The following is a 12,090-nucleotide window of genomic DNA, read 5'->3' as shown; positions in this document are numbered from 1 at the left end:
CTAGTTTCTGTAACTGTTTATCTAAATAGCACTTAAAATATACCATCTACTGCATGATATTCAAAGATACTCTTTATACCTGCACATAGCTGTGCAGGTGACTCATTTCCTTGGCAAAATAATGGATCAAGAATAAAGATCATTAAATTTGCTGTTGAGTTTGTGGGTCTGAAATGCCAAAAGCAAGATAAATATCCTTGAAGTAGGTATTACACAGAACTTGCTGTTTAGATATGTTAGGAGACTCCAGGCACTTAAAATTTAAGAATGGCGTTGCATATTCTAGTGTTTAATGTCAGTGCTCCTCTGCAAAAGGTTTTTGATAACGTGTATCATTCTGCTGTGTTGTGAACACATGCATTGTACTACTGCTGGAATTCATATAGTAAACTCGTTAGGACAAAGACTAAATTGTAGTACTGCACCATCTGGTGGCCTTAAATTTGAACAGTGTTCAGTAACGCTTCTTTAGGAGAAACTTAAACAGTGTCTTTTTCATCAACTTGAAGATTTTTGTTATTAAGGTCTATCTTTTAAAGACGTTACCTTTTTTTGTTTACATTTTCCCATGCTTGAGAGGAACTTGCAAGCAGAACTTGATTCAGTAGAACTTGAGAATGCTGACCGAGAATATAATAATATATTCTATTAGTGTAATATATATATAGTAATAACATAGTCTATTAGTGCATCCTGTTATATTTCATAGCGGTTTTATTTTTCTTCCAGGGAATTGCTGGAACAGATGTAGCGAAAGAAGCTTCTGACATTATCCTTACAGACGACAACTTCACAAGTATTGTTAAAGCAGTTATGTGGGGACGAAATGTGTATGACAGCATCTCCAAATTTCTTCAGTTCCAGCTTACCGTCAATGTAGTAGCAGTAATTGTTGCTTTTACAGGAGCATGCATAACACAAGTACGTACAGTGGATTGTTTCAGCTTATAAAGGTTGAAAATGTCTTGACTCTTGAATTCAAACTTTCAGTTAAACACTAGTCTGAAGAACATGATGTTCTTCAGAACATGCCCATGTTGTGTAATAAATGCCTTTAATAGCTGCAATTTGTTCACTTATATTGGAGGGTTTATGTATCTATCTTTATAGGATTCTCCACTTAAAGCTGTGCAGATGCTGTGGGTAAATCTCATAATGGACACATTAGCTTCTCTTGCCCTGGCAACAGAACCACCCACTGAAGCTCTTCTGTTGCGAAAGCCTTACGGTAGAAACAAACCTCTGATTTCTCGTACAATGATGAAGAACATTTTGGGTCATGCATTCTACCAGCTCGTAGTGGTCTTCACACTCCTGTTTGCTGGTAAGAATACTGAGGATTTACAAAGTTATCATAAAAATTGTACAGAGATGTGGTCTTAAAACTAGTGTTTTACTGTAGTGTGTGCGTACAGACACCAATTAAGCTGCTGATAAATGCCTTTCGTACACAGGTGAGAAAATTTTCGATATCGATAGTGGAAGAAATGCACCTCTGCATGCTCCTCCTTCAGAGCATTATACTATTGTATTTAATACATTTGTGATGATGCAACTTTTTAATGAAATTAATGCCCGAAAAATTCATGGTGAAAGAAACGTTTTTGAAGGCATCTTTAACAATGCTATCTTCTGTTCTATTGTTCTGGGGACATTTGTTGTGCAGGTAAGTAACTTCTTGGAGGGTGGTGGGGGAAAATGCACTTAGTATATTGATATACTTGCTCACCTTGTAAAAGCTGATCAGGTAGTGCCAGGCATTTCATTCCTGCAATGTGTAAAACCTTCAGTGTCAAACATGCTATAAACCACTTGGAAGTGGTGCTTGACAGGGTTTTTGGGAAAGACCTCTTTGAAATTGGCCGAACTGGAATGTAGAAGTACTTGTATTTACTTTTTGAATTTTCTGGTCCTTCAATTTGATCTTTGCTAGTATTTTGACAAAATATGAAGAAGTTTTTTGTTCCCCCCGCTAGTCAGAATTCTTAATATCTGCCTGTGCATCTGAACAAAAGCCCATTTAAACAACTATAAAAAAGTTACAACTCCTGGTATCTTCTTAATGAGATTAGGACATGAATAAGCTTTAGGAACTTAAGTATCAGTTTTTATCTTTCTGATGCAGAAATTGGTTATCTGTATAGATGCTGGTTTAGGTGTTATTTTCATGTGAAAAACACTGATCTATATGGACCTTCTGTTGGTACATCTAAACAGATCTGTAAAAGCCAGTTAGTTAACTCAGTATATGCTAACCACTTAAATAGCATTTTCTGAAATTTATTTGGTTAACACACTGGTGTTGAAACACCAAGTCAAAATTGAGTCCAAAAAAATAGTTGACAAGAAATAGTTCCACCTTCTAAATGGCCTTAACTTTTAAATCATCAGAAAAAATAACCAACAAATCAGTAAACTACTACTTTTTTTTCATTTTGACTTCAGTTATTTTGGACTTGAGATCCATGCCTTAAGCTTCTCCTTAGACTTGGGATTCCATGAAGCTGACCAAATTCATAGCAGTTTAAACAATGCAAATGTATGTACCTCTGCTGCACATGAAGTTAGTTCACTTATTGTCCCAGGTTTAGGGTGTAGGGCTGCTCTTATTTTTAGGGTTGCAAATGCAGCAGACTGACTGTTATTGTGCAACAAAGCCAAATATGTAGAAATTACTCCCGACTGCAACTGTGTTCCCTTTATAAACTTGACAGACTGAATGCCTTCCCAAATAAGTAGCTCCTGAGTTGTTGTCTCAGTGTTTTATTCTGTGTTAATAAAAGAAGATACTCTTGGGCTTTTCAGCTGTCAGGTGTCCTACTTAATGGTCAATACTATCTCCTTTTCATGCCCGCCCTGCTACTTGAATTGTTGATTCTCCAGGGCAGACTTTCATGCATTTAATTCCTATGCAGAGGGATACCTTGCTCATTAGGGCCTGTACAGCTTGTCATAATGGGTAAGTCAATAGGAGCTTATTTAATTTAGCTTTTGAGATCTCTGTCCCCTCCTCCCAGGCCTTGCTACATAGATGTCATACTGTGATGATTTCAAGTCTGACATTTAACTCTGACAAGATACGTCATAATATTCTGTTGAATTATTTCTGAAATGTTTCATGTCTTGTGGATCTATGACTTGTGTTAATAGAAGTTTATTAATCAACTTGGTCCTGGAATGGGTGTTCATATGATAAATAATAACTGTAAATTTGTAGCATTGAATTCATACTATAATTGTGAAATGGAAGGAAAGAAATGCAAGCAAAGAGAAGTAGTCATTAGGTTTTTCTGAGTGTGACCTGAAGAAAAACTAAATGGGTAGTTCCTGAAATACTGAAAAGCATAAGAGGATGGCTTAGCTTTGGAAACTTTCTCAAACTGCTGAGACAGTGGAAGTGTCTTAATAAGTGTCTTAATAAGATGGAAAATATTATGTCCTAATGCAGAGTTGTCTGTAGTGATCTGGAAGCATTAGGGTATTTTTTAGTAACAGGTCTCTGGCAGGTGTTCTGTAATGATGTTGCTCTTCACAGATAATTATTGTGCAGTTTGGTGGGAAGCCTTTCAGTTGCTCAGAACTCTCGATTGAACAGTGGCTGTGGTCCATTTTCCTGGGCATGGGAACACTACTCTGGGGCCAGGTAAACCGACTTTTTCAAAATGCCAAATATCCATCTGTAGTAGAATACATGGAAAATACAGTTACACTATCTTAAATGTTCAGATCGTTCAAGTGGACTATATGAATATGTGGAGATGAACAGTAAATACCAATCGAAATAGACTAGTTCAATAACTAGAAGTTCTTAGTTGGATATTCCTTCTGCTGACTTGGTCAATCAGTTACATTTTGTAACTAGATGCTATGGCTGATTTATGTTAAGTAACTTTTAACTAGAAGCCCCTGTAGCTAAATATGGACTTATGTCTTTAGCCAGATAAGTACTAGAAGCAGCTCTGTAAGAATACAGATGCAATGAACATGTTAATGTTGAAGATTATTTAACTTAGTGTCGAATGGTTTTCTTGAAAAATCAGAATTGTTAAACTTGCTAGTATTTTGTTGATTTAAAAACTTCCTGGAGTAGCAAGAAATGCAGCAAAGCTCAGAACTATTTTTCTCTTTAATCTTCATTTACATAATTATGAAATAATTGGAAACTTCTCCCACCTATTAAGCTGTTGCATTTTGATTTGTATTTCTTTTTCCTCCCTTAGGGTTTCATTACTATTGCATGCACAACAGTGCTTGTAAGCAGCAAGCTTATTTACATGAAACTTTAGAGCTATGGAGTTTTCCATTATTTAATGACATAGTTGTCTAAACTTTTCATACCACATGCAGAGTTTTCCGTTACAGTTTCTTTCCTCCCATTTTGTAAAGGACACTTCAGCTTTCAATATAAAATTGGTAGGGTGAATTTTAATTGCAAATGCATTCATAGATGCATATTCCTAAAGTGGGTATAAGCTTTTTAATAAGGATCTCTGGAAAATTAATTATTAAAAAAAATCAAATAGAGTCACTCTGAGGTTTAAAAGTAGCTGAGAAGAGAACTGAGATGGCTCAAAATACCTTTGACCCAAAGTGTCTTGCAAGGGCAAAGCTTGTCTGCTGCAGTTTGTGCTGCTCTAGCATCTCATTAAAGTCAAAGAGCTTTTGACTTTCTGAGAACAATAGAAACTGAAGTGTGATCTGAGAGCATTCATAGTAGCAATTTCAGCATGAAGGGCTGTTTATCTTGCTTTTGGAGCAGTCTTTTTCCTCTGCAGCTGCTGAAACTCTTCTAGGTTTGTGATGATCAAGGAAAGCAGCCTTGGAACTGATCTGGTTCTACTAGATGGGACATATAAAAAGATGACTCCCCTTAACTATCTAGTTCACCAGAATAGCCCTGAAGGTGGGGATGAAAAGGACAACTGGAACAACCATACGTAGCTTTTGTTTCATTTAAGATAGATGAACTAAGTAGCAAAGTAACAATTTAGAATAAGGGTTTTGGAAACATCACTCACCTTGCAAATGGATTGATACCTTCCAGGTCACAAAAGAATGCGTGTCTGTTCTGTATTTCTGAATTAACTGTGGCTACTTTATTTAAATGATGTAGTTCTCACTTGAGGTAAAAAATCACGCTTACCAAACTGATGGAGATCTGAAAGCTCTAGATACAAGCACAATCTACGGAATTAATGGATCTTGCAGATTCAGTACTGCTCCTTCCTGGCATAGTCAAGTAAAGTTAAAGGGCAATTCTTTGTCCCTAGCAAGGATGCTTTGTTTCCTAGATTTGTAGTCCAAGTGTAATTTCACACCTCAGCTGAGGTGATAAGGATATTCACAGTTTTGCAGCTATTCAGCTGGAGTAATTGCCCTGCATTGATGCACTCATCCCGCTTACATAATTTGTTTTTTCAACTTTGCTAATTGTATGCAGGATATTATGTTAAGCCTTAAGTCTGGTATTGCACTTATTATTAAAAAAAATCCTGATTCATATTTCTCATTCACTGTTAGTTGATTTCAACAATTCCGACCAGCCGTCTGAAATTCCTTAAAGAAGCTGGTCATGGAACACAAAAAGAAGAGATTCCTGAAGAAGAACTAGCAGAGGATGTAGAGGAGATCGATCATGCTGAGAGAGAATTACGTCGTGGTCAGATCTTGTGGTTTAGGGGACTAAACAGGATACAAACTCAGGTATGGTCTTGAAAAAGGTAGGGCTGTGGGTGTTATGAGGGAAATATCTCTTCTCCATCTCCAGTCCTTTGACTAAGCTGGCATTTCTAGCTGGTGTGACTGAGACTCTCAAAAGGGGGTGAGGATGGCTGTGTAATCCCACAGGGTGCTCTGTTTTCTTCAGCTCTAAATGCAACTCTTGCCTGTGTATCTGCTCTATGAAAAAAGTGCCTTTTTTCTTTACTTTTTGTGTGTTATAGATGAGATGGTCCTTTCTCTTGTTCTCTCTCTCTCTCTCTCTCTCTTGCTGAGCAAGCTGTCACAATCTCTGATTCCTTGCAGATGGATGTAGTGAATGCTTTCCAGAGTGGAAGTACCATTCAGGGGGCTCTAAGGCGGCAACCCTCCATCGCCAGCCAGCACCATGATGTAACAAATATTTCTACCCCTACACATGTAGTGTTTTCCTCTACTACTGCTTCTACTACTGTGGGGTGTGAGTGTGTGTTCCTAAAGTGCATGAAATTAACATTTCCTAACTCACGTACCTAACGTTTCTCATTTTCTCCTTAGTACTTAAAATCATCGTTCAGGCTTTTATAGAGCTCTTCCACAAAGTGGAGTCCTCAAGACTTTTTTTTCTTAGAGGGCTGAGAACAGGTGGAACAGTTTCAACAAAATACTTTAATGTGAAAGCTGTGAGCCTGCACATCCTGTGCCTTCATCCATTTGTGTACAGAGGGATGTTTAAGATAAAATGGGAAAACTGTTGTAAATTTTCGAGTATATGCCTCTTAGGGTGACTTACATTGAATAAATGAATTACCTGTATAATCATGGACCCAGGTCAACAAAAAGACATGCCCTGTACTGCAGCACAAATGATACTTAAGGTAAAGAAGCTGATGGGAAAACAAATGGTATGCTAAAAATATTAATGTAGTTAGAACATGGACCACTACATGCATTTTCTTTGTAGCTTGTAAGGAACTTCTGAATCATCTGCTTTTGTTGGACCTTTTTTTACTGAATAACACAACTTTCTCAACATCAGGATTCAGGTGGTGAAACAAGGCTTCTAAAAGGCATACGAGTCAGAAGAAACATTTAATTAGCTAATATAAAAAGGAAAAAAAGGGTTTAAGCATTGAGTGGTGAAAGTTTCAAATCTGAAGGGTCTTTTTCCTCTCTAGGTTCTTCTGGCAGCAGTTTGTAAGCCATCAGTGAAAGTAAAGTTTGTCTCACCTTAATTCTGCCCTCTTTATATTGTGACTTAAGTGACATTTTGGTTTCAGCCTTCCTCTCTGTAGAGGCTAGAGATTTAATTACTCGTGTATGTAGGCTTAAACTCTGGAGCCCGAAGATGCATAACAGTTGTAGTTGAATACTAATAGCAATATCTATTGTTAAGAGTTTTCTATCTTAATTATATATTACATGTTTAACTTTCTTCTCTAACTTCCTAGGGACTGGTTAAATAATTGGTTTTTAAAATAACTCTGAAAGGGCTTCTTTCCCCCCCTTGCTTTTTAAACTTTCAGATTACCAGATGGATGAAGACCCTTAATTTCAGGAGCTGTTTTAAATGAAATGTTCTCTCCTGATTTTTTTTTTTTTTTTTCCTTTTTGGCTTGGCCAGAATTCCTGTGTGAGCCTACACAAGTATTTACCTCTGTACTTGTTCTCCGTTGCTGAGGAAGGTATTTCCCTAACTTGCAGCAGTATTGAGAAGCTCAGCTCACAAATTTGCATGCCTGAAGAAGATGAAATGAAAAGTAGATTTAACAGTAAGGATGCACAGGATTGCATCTCCTAGTTAAAATGCTAATTAGTAACTTGTATCGCTAACTGCACTCAAGAACATTAATTAGACATTCAGTAGTCTCTAGAGAGCAACTTCATGCCGTGCTGCCATTTGAGCAGAATCTAATGGGCACTGCAGCATCTCATCGCATCGAATGACCAATGCAGATACAGAGCTACAATAGCAGAGAACAAGTTTTTGATCCTCATTAAATAGTACAGCCTTCTGCTACACCCTCCAGGAGAACAACTTTTGATAACTAATATGTATTAATGGGAAACAGATCTGTTATTTCATTATGTCTCTCTTTTGGAGCTGTTTGTTGGAAAATAGTTCAGCTGTTCCTATGAAGTGAGGTAGTAACTCTTAAGCAGCCATCTGGCTAGGAGGATTTGGAGTGCTTACTGCATTCCTTGCTATTCTGGTACAAGAGGAGGAAGACCCGATGACAGTATAAATTACACATAACAAATTGTCTTGTTTGCTCCTCACTTATGCGATTTATTTATAGTTACCTCTCGTGTCTAATTATCTTGAGCAGATGAAAATAAAGCCTTCAAAACACTAGATTTTTGCTTTTGAAGTATAACTTAAAATGCTCATACTCTGATTTTTGCCTTCATGGCTGGACTCTTTAAGGGTCCTGGGTTCACAGGAGTGTCTAGACCATTTGTTTAGTATGCATTCTGGATGAGAACCAAGCCTTTATTGTGGGTATTCTTATCTTCCCATGATAATTAACAGCTGTGTCCTCTTAAGCCAAAAATTGTTTTCCATTGCTGCTTATGTTCTAACTTAACATCTGTAAGCAATGAAAAACCAGTCCCATGAGGCAGCCATATTTCATTTTGCTACATAAATCAGTGGCACAGTGGGATGCAACAGGCCAAATAAAGGCATTGCAAACTTTCAGTCTGGCACTGTCACCACTGATTTTCTTGGTAAGTGCCAAGACAGTTTCTGCAGCTTGCTGGACTTTTTAAAAGCTCATGTAACATGCCAACTCCTTAACAGCATGCTCATTTGGTTTTTTTGTATGATGAACAGTAAAAAGTACCAGCTGCTGTTGTGATCTTTTACTTCTCAGGCACATTCACACTATTCCTGTCCTCCCTTTATTGGTGGTTGTGGCCTCCTCCTTGAGTGTATTCCTCCCTTCTGAGATTCCCATGGTTAATGGGGCTCAGCTCTGTACCTATAGTATAAAAATGTGGACTTGATAGCTTTTGAGTAAAATTCATTGTGCCAGGTGCTCTGAAGGAGTAAGGATGTGGGAACAATGCTACTTCTAGAAGTCAAAGAGCATGATCAGGACCTAATACTTCATCATGTCCAGTGATTCTGTGGTAATAAATTTGATAACACATTGCTTTTGGGGAGCCCTTCTCTGTTTACAGCGAGGTTCTTTGGTGTATTGTAGCTGTTTGGAAGTCAGTGCTTTTGATCTGCTTGATCTTCCAGCTTCATTCCTTCACCTGGAAGTCACTTTAATTTTTCTATCAGGGAATGCTATGGGAGCACAAAGTCATGACTTCTCAGCTTAAAACAAGTCATCTTCAATGTGCTTAAAAAACATATTTAAATTGGAGTTAGTGTTTTGTAACAGCACGTTCTTGTTTAATACAGAGTTGCTCTGCTTCTTGCTATACAACAGGAGCTTTGGGATTGAAACTGCTTAGCTGGAGATTTACTGAGGTTACTTAAAGTGGAGATGTTGAGAATTGAATAGGGTGCTACCAGAAGGGGGAAACTGTATCTTGATGAAAATGTTGGATGAAGGGGTCATTGACTTCTGCCTAACATTACTTGTTTTATCAGTTCAAGAATGAATCCTGATTTCCTGTAGTCTGGTTAAAGAGACTCGTGTGGTGTGGGAGGAGAAGGGAGGTGCGGGCAATTGGTTCTGTCATTCAAATTACAATTTGAAAAGCTTAAATTCAAGTCAACCTGGACACGCACAATTTGCAAAATGAGTCTGTACTTTATTCTGTCTAATTTCACTCTGAAATGTTTATTTATGAATTCTGTAAACTTGAAATAATAGTCAGCCTGGAAACTTTGTCCATGAATTCAATGTAAATTGAAGACTCACGGAAAGGCTGATCACCTGCTTATACTTTGTGCTACTTGAATAGTCTCCTCAAAGCTACAACCTGCCATGGCTATTTAATTGTACAATATGATATTCAATTTCCTAGTTCTGGCTTTAAGTTTCCAAATCACTATTCAGTAAGGAACTTTCTCTAGTGTGGTAACTGGCTATATACTCGAATATTTACAGCTGTTACAGCGGGATCCTTTTTTGCATGACTCTTCGTAAATGTCCGGTCATTGTGACATTGGCTTACACTTGCTTGGCTTTTTCATAGTCAGTTGACATCCTGATTCCTAGCATGAGAATTAGTAACCCTTTTATCCTTTAACTTATTTTCAGCCTCTCCCCTCCTTACCCTCCTTGCCCCGCCCACCCCACCTCCCCCAAGTATTCAATAAAACACTCCTTGAGATTCAATTTGTGAATAAGTAGTTGGCCTCACTTCTGGGAAATGCTTAACCCATGTTAAATCATTGAACGATTCTAGTGCCATGTCTGAATTTTTAGGCCCTTCACCTTTTTGCAGTACTTTTACAATTTTTATTCCTACTGTGTAGACTGGCAGTGCTCTACTGAAATGCTCTTCATTTTTTACAGTTTATTGCAAGTTCCACTGCATCACATGCAAATTCGATTCACTCATGTCTAGCTGTTTGTGGATTCAAACTCATAAGAACCATGCCATTACCAGTAAACCCGCAGCGTTTTAACAGCCTTTTTTCTTTGTTTACAGATCCGAGTGGTGAATGCATTTCGTAGCTCCTTGTATGAGGGGCTAGAGAAACCTGAGACACGAAGTTCAATTCACAATTTTATGACGCATCCTGAGTTTAGAATAGAAGACTCCGAGCCTCATATTCCCCTTATTGATGATACTGATGCTGAAGATGATGCTCCAACAAAACGCAACTCTACTCCCCCACCCTCTCCTAATAAAAATAACAATGCGGTTGACAGTGGAATTCACCTTACAACAGACATGAACAAGTCTGCTACCTCTTCATCCCCAGGGAGCCCGCTACATAGTTTGGAAACATCACTCTGATTGTAAGCTGAATGTTAACACACTAGCTGCATTGTAAAGAAATTGAAACTGGGTCTCTTCACACGTTATGATGGACAAGATGACATTCTTGTCTTGGACTTCATCAGAAGACACACTTGTACGAATGTAGATTTATTTTTTTAAAAAAAAGCTTTCTGCCAGACTGGAGGGTGCTTTTCTGGGGGTGGGAGTAATAATGAACTCTGACAGATAAACAGTAACTTGGCATAAGTGACCTGTGGATCATCTGTTGTACTTAAGAATGGTCCTGAACAGTGTGTTAGCAGAGCTTTAGTTAATCATGATCCTTTTCTGAGGGGAAGGCTGGGAAGGGCAAGGAGGCCCTGGATCATTGAATTGATACTTTAATTTCTGCTGTTGGCTGTTAATAATTTGGATTATTTATGTTTATAAATGATACAGATCTGTTTACAAGGTTTGTAGATACTTTTTTTGTTCCTGTTCATAGATGGGAAGCTTCCTTATAAATGATGCAGAGAAAAAAATTAAAAAAATAAAAAAAACTAGTCCTTCAAATACTGCTGTATTTTCAGGAAAAGGGTGTTTCTATTGAAACTGTACTAAATTTTGCCTGCAATTTACCTTGTTAAATATTGTAGATAAATTGCTAATACTAATAGCCAAATAGATAACACTAATGCTTTGTAAAAACATGAGCAGTGGTGTTCTAATGAAGTTATGGCCTCTGTCCTAATTAGTTTCTTAAATACATTTACTACTTAATGGTTTTGAAACAACTGTTTAATTTTTAAAAATTTTGAGAAACTTACAGAATAACTTTTGTTCAGAACTTAGTAGGATTGTTTAATGCAGGACATCAATATGTGATGGAACTTGCTTGAAATATTTCTGTTATCTCGGGCAAAATGGATTAAATCAAAATACATCAGAATCTTAGTCCTTTGTTTTTGTCTAAACATGTTAGTTTAGTGCTGTCTTGGTGAACTGTGAGTGGAACTGTGATTTTTTTCTAATCTATAGAATCCTTCATGCAGCATGAGGGCTGTTGGCATTTTGAAAGGTTGTTAGTGGGTAGCATACATGTTCTCCTTTTTGTTTTTGAAACTTGTTTGTAAACATGAATAAATCTGCCCTTTTGTTAAAATAAAATTGCAGCAATGGTTTCTTACAGATTTTTTTTTTTTTCTCAGCTCATTCACTGGAAACACTAGAAAGTACTCTTTTGTATTACTGGTTAAGTTTAAACTGCAATTTCAAGATGGTAACAGCCCCACTAAAAGTAGTACTTTGGGTAAATGGAATCATGGTGGCTGCTTCCAGAATGAATGTAAGTTAAGGTACTCGAAAGTCTTCACTTGAGCCAAAATGAAACTCCTTGGGAATGAATAGGTCTACCTGAAATTCCAAGACTTGCTGTGAGTACTGCATAATAAATGTACCCTGACCACTTAAATGAGGGGAAACTGAGAACTGACATGTAGT

The 12,090-nt window shown here is 37.4% G+C and overlaps 1 protein-coding gene across 11 annotated transcripts in view; it reads left to right on the top strand.

Moving 5' to 3' along the window:
* The window catches only part of ATP2B1 (ATPase plasma membrane Ca2+ transporting 1), a 64,747-nt gene extending 52,990 nt beyond the window's left edge, over window positions 1–11,757 (top strand). For 7 of the 11 annotated variants that reach the window (XM_065837493.2, XM_065837477.2, XM_071799908.1 and 4 more), the window contains 7 exons: window positions 730–921; window positions 1,111–1,324; window positions 1,455–1,666; window positions 3,536–3,643; window positions 5,521–5,703; window positions 6,025–6,111; window positions 10,315–11,757. In XM_065837493.2, coding sequence (XP_065693565.1) covers window positions 730–921; window positions 1,111–1,324; window positions 1,455–1,666; window positions 3,536–3,643; window positions 5,521–5,703; window positions 6,025–6,111; window positions 10,315–10,626 — 1,308 coding nt within the window. In that variant the 3' untranslated portion in view covers window positions 10,627–11,757. Of the gene's footprint in view, window positions 1–729; window positions 922–1,110; window positions 1,325–1,454; window positions 1,667–3,535; window positions 3,644–5,520; window positions 5,704–6,024; window positions 6,179–10,314 lie in introns of all 11 variants that reach the window. The other 4 variants (XM_071799926.1, XM_071799915.1, XM_071799938.1 and 1 more) reach the window with 3 other exon arrangements.
* Window positions 11,758–12,090: the final 333 nt, after the last annotated feature.

The sequence above is a fragment of the Patagioenas fasciata genome, chromosome 1 (genome assembly GCF_037038585.1).
Source record: "Patagioenas fasciata isolate bPatFas1 chromosome 1, bPatFas1.hap1, whole genome shotgun sequence".
Classification (NCBI taxonomy): domain Eukaryota; kingdom Metazoa; phylum Chordata; class Aves; order Columbiformes; family Columbidae; genus Patagioenas; species Patagioenas fasciata.
The sequence above is the reverse complement of the archived record's forward strand: the minus strand, read 5'-3'. Positions and strand labels throughout refer to the sequence as shown.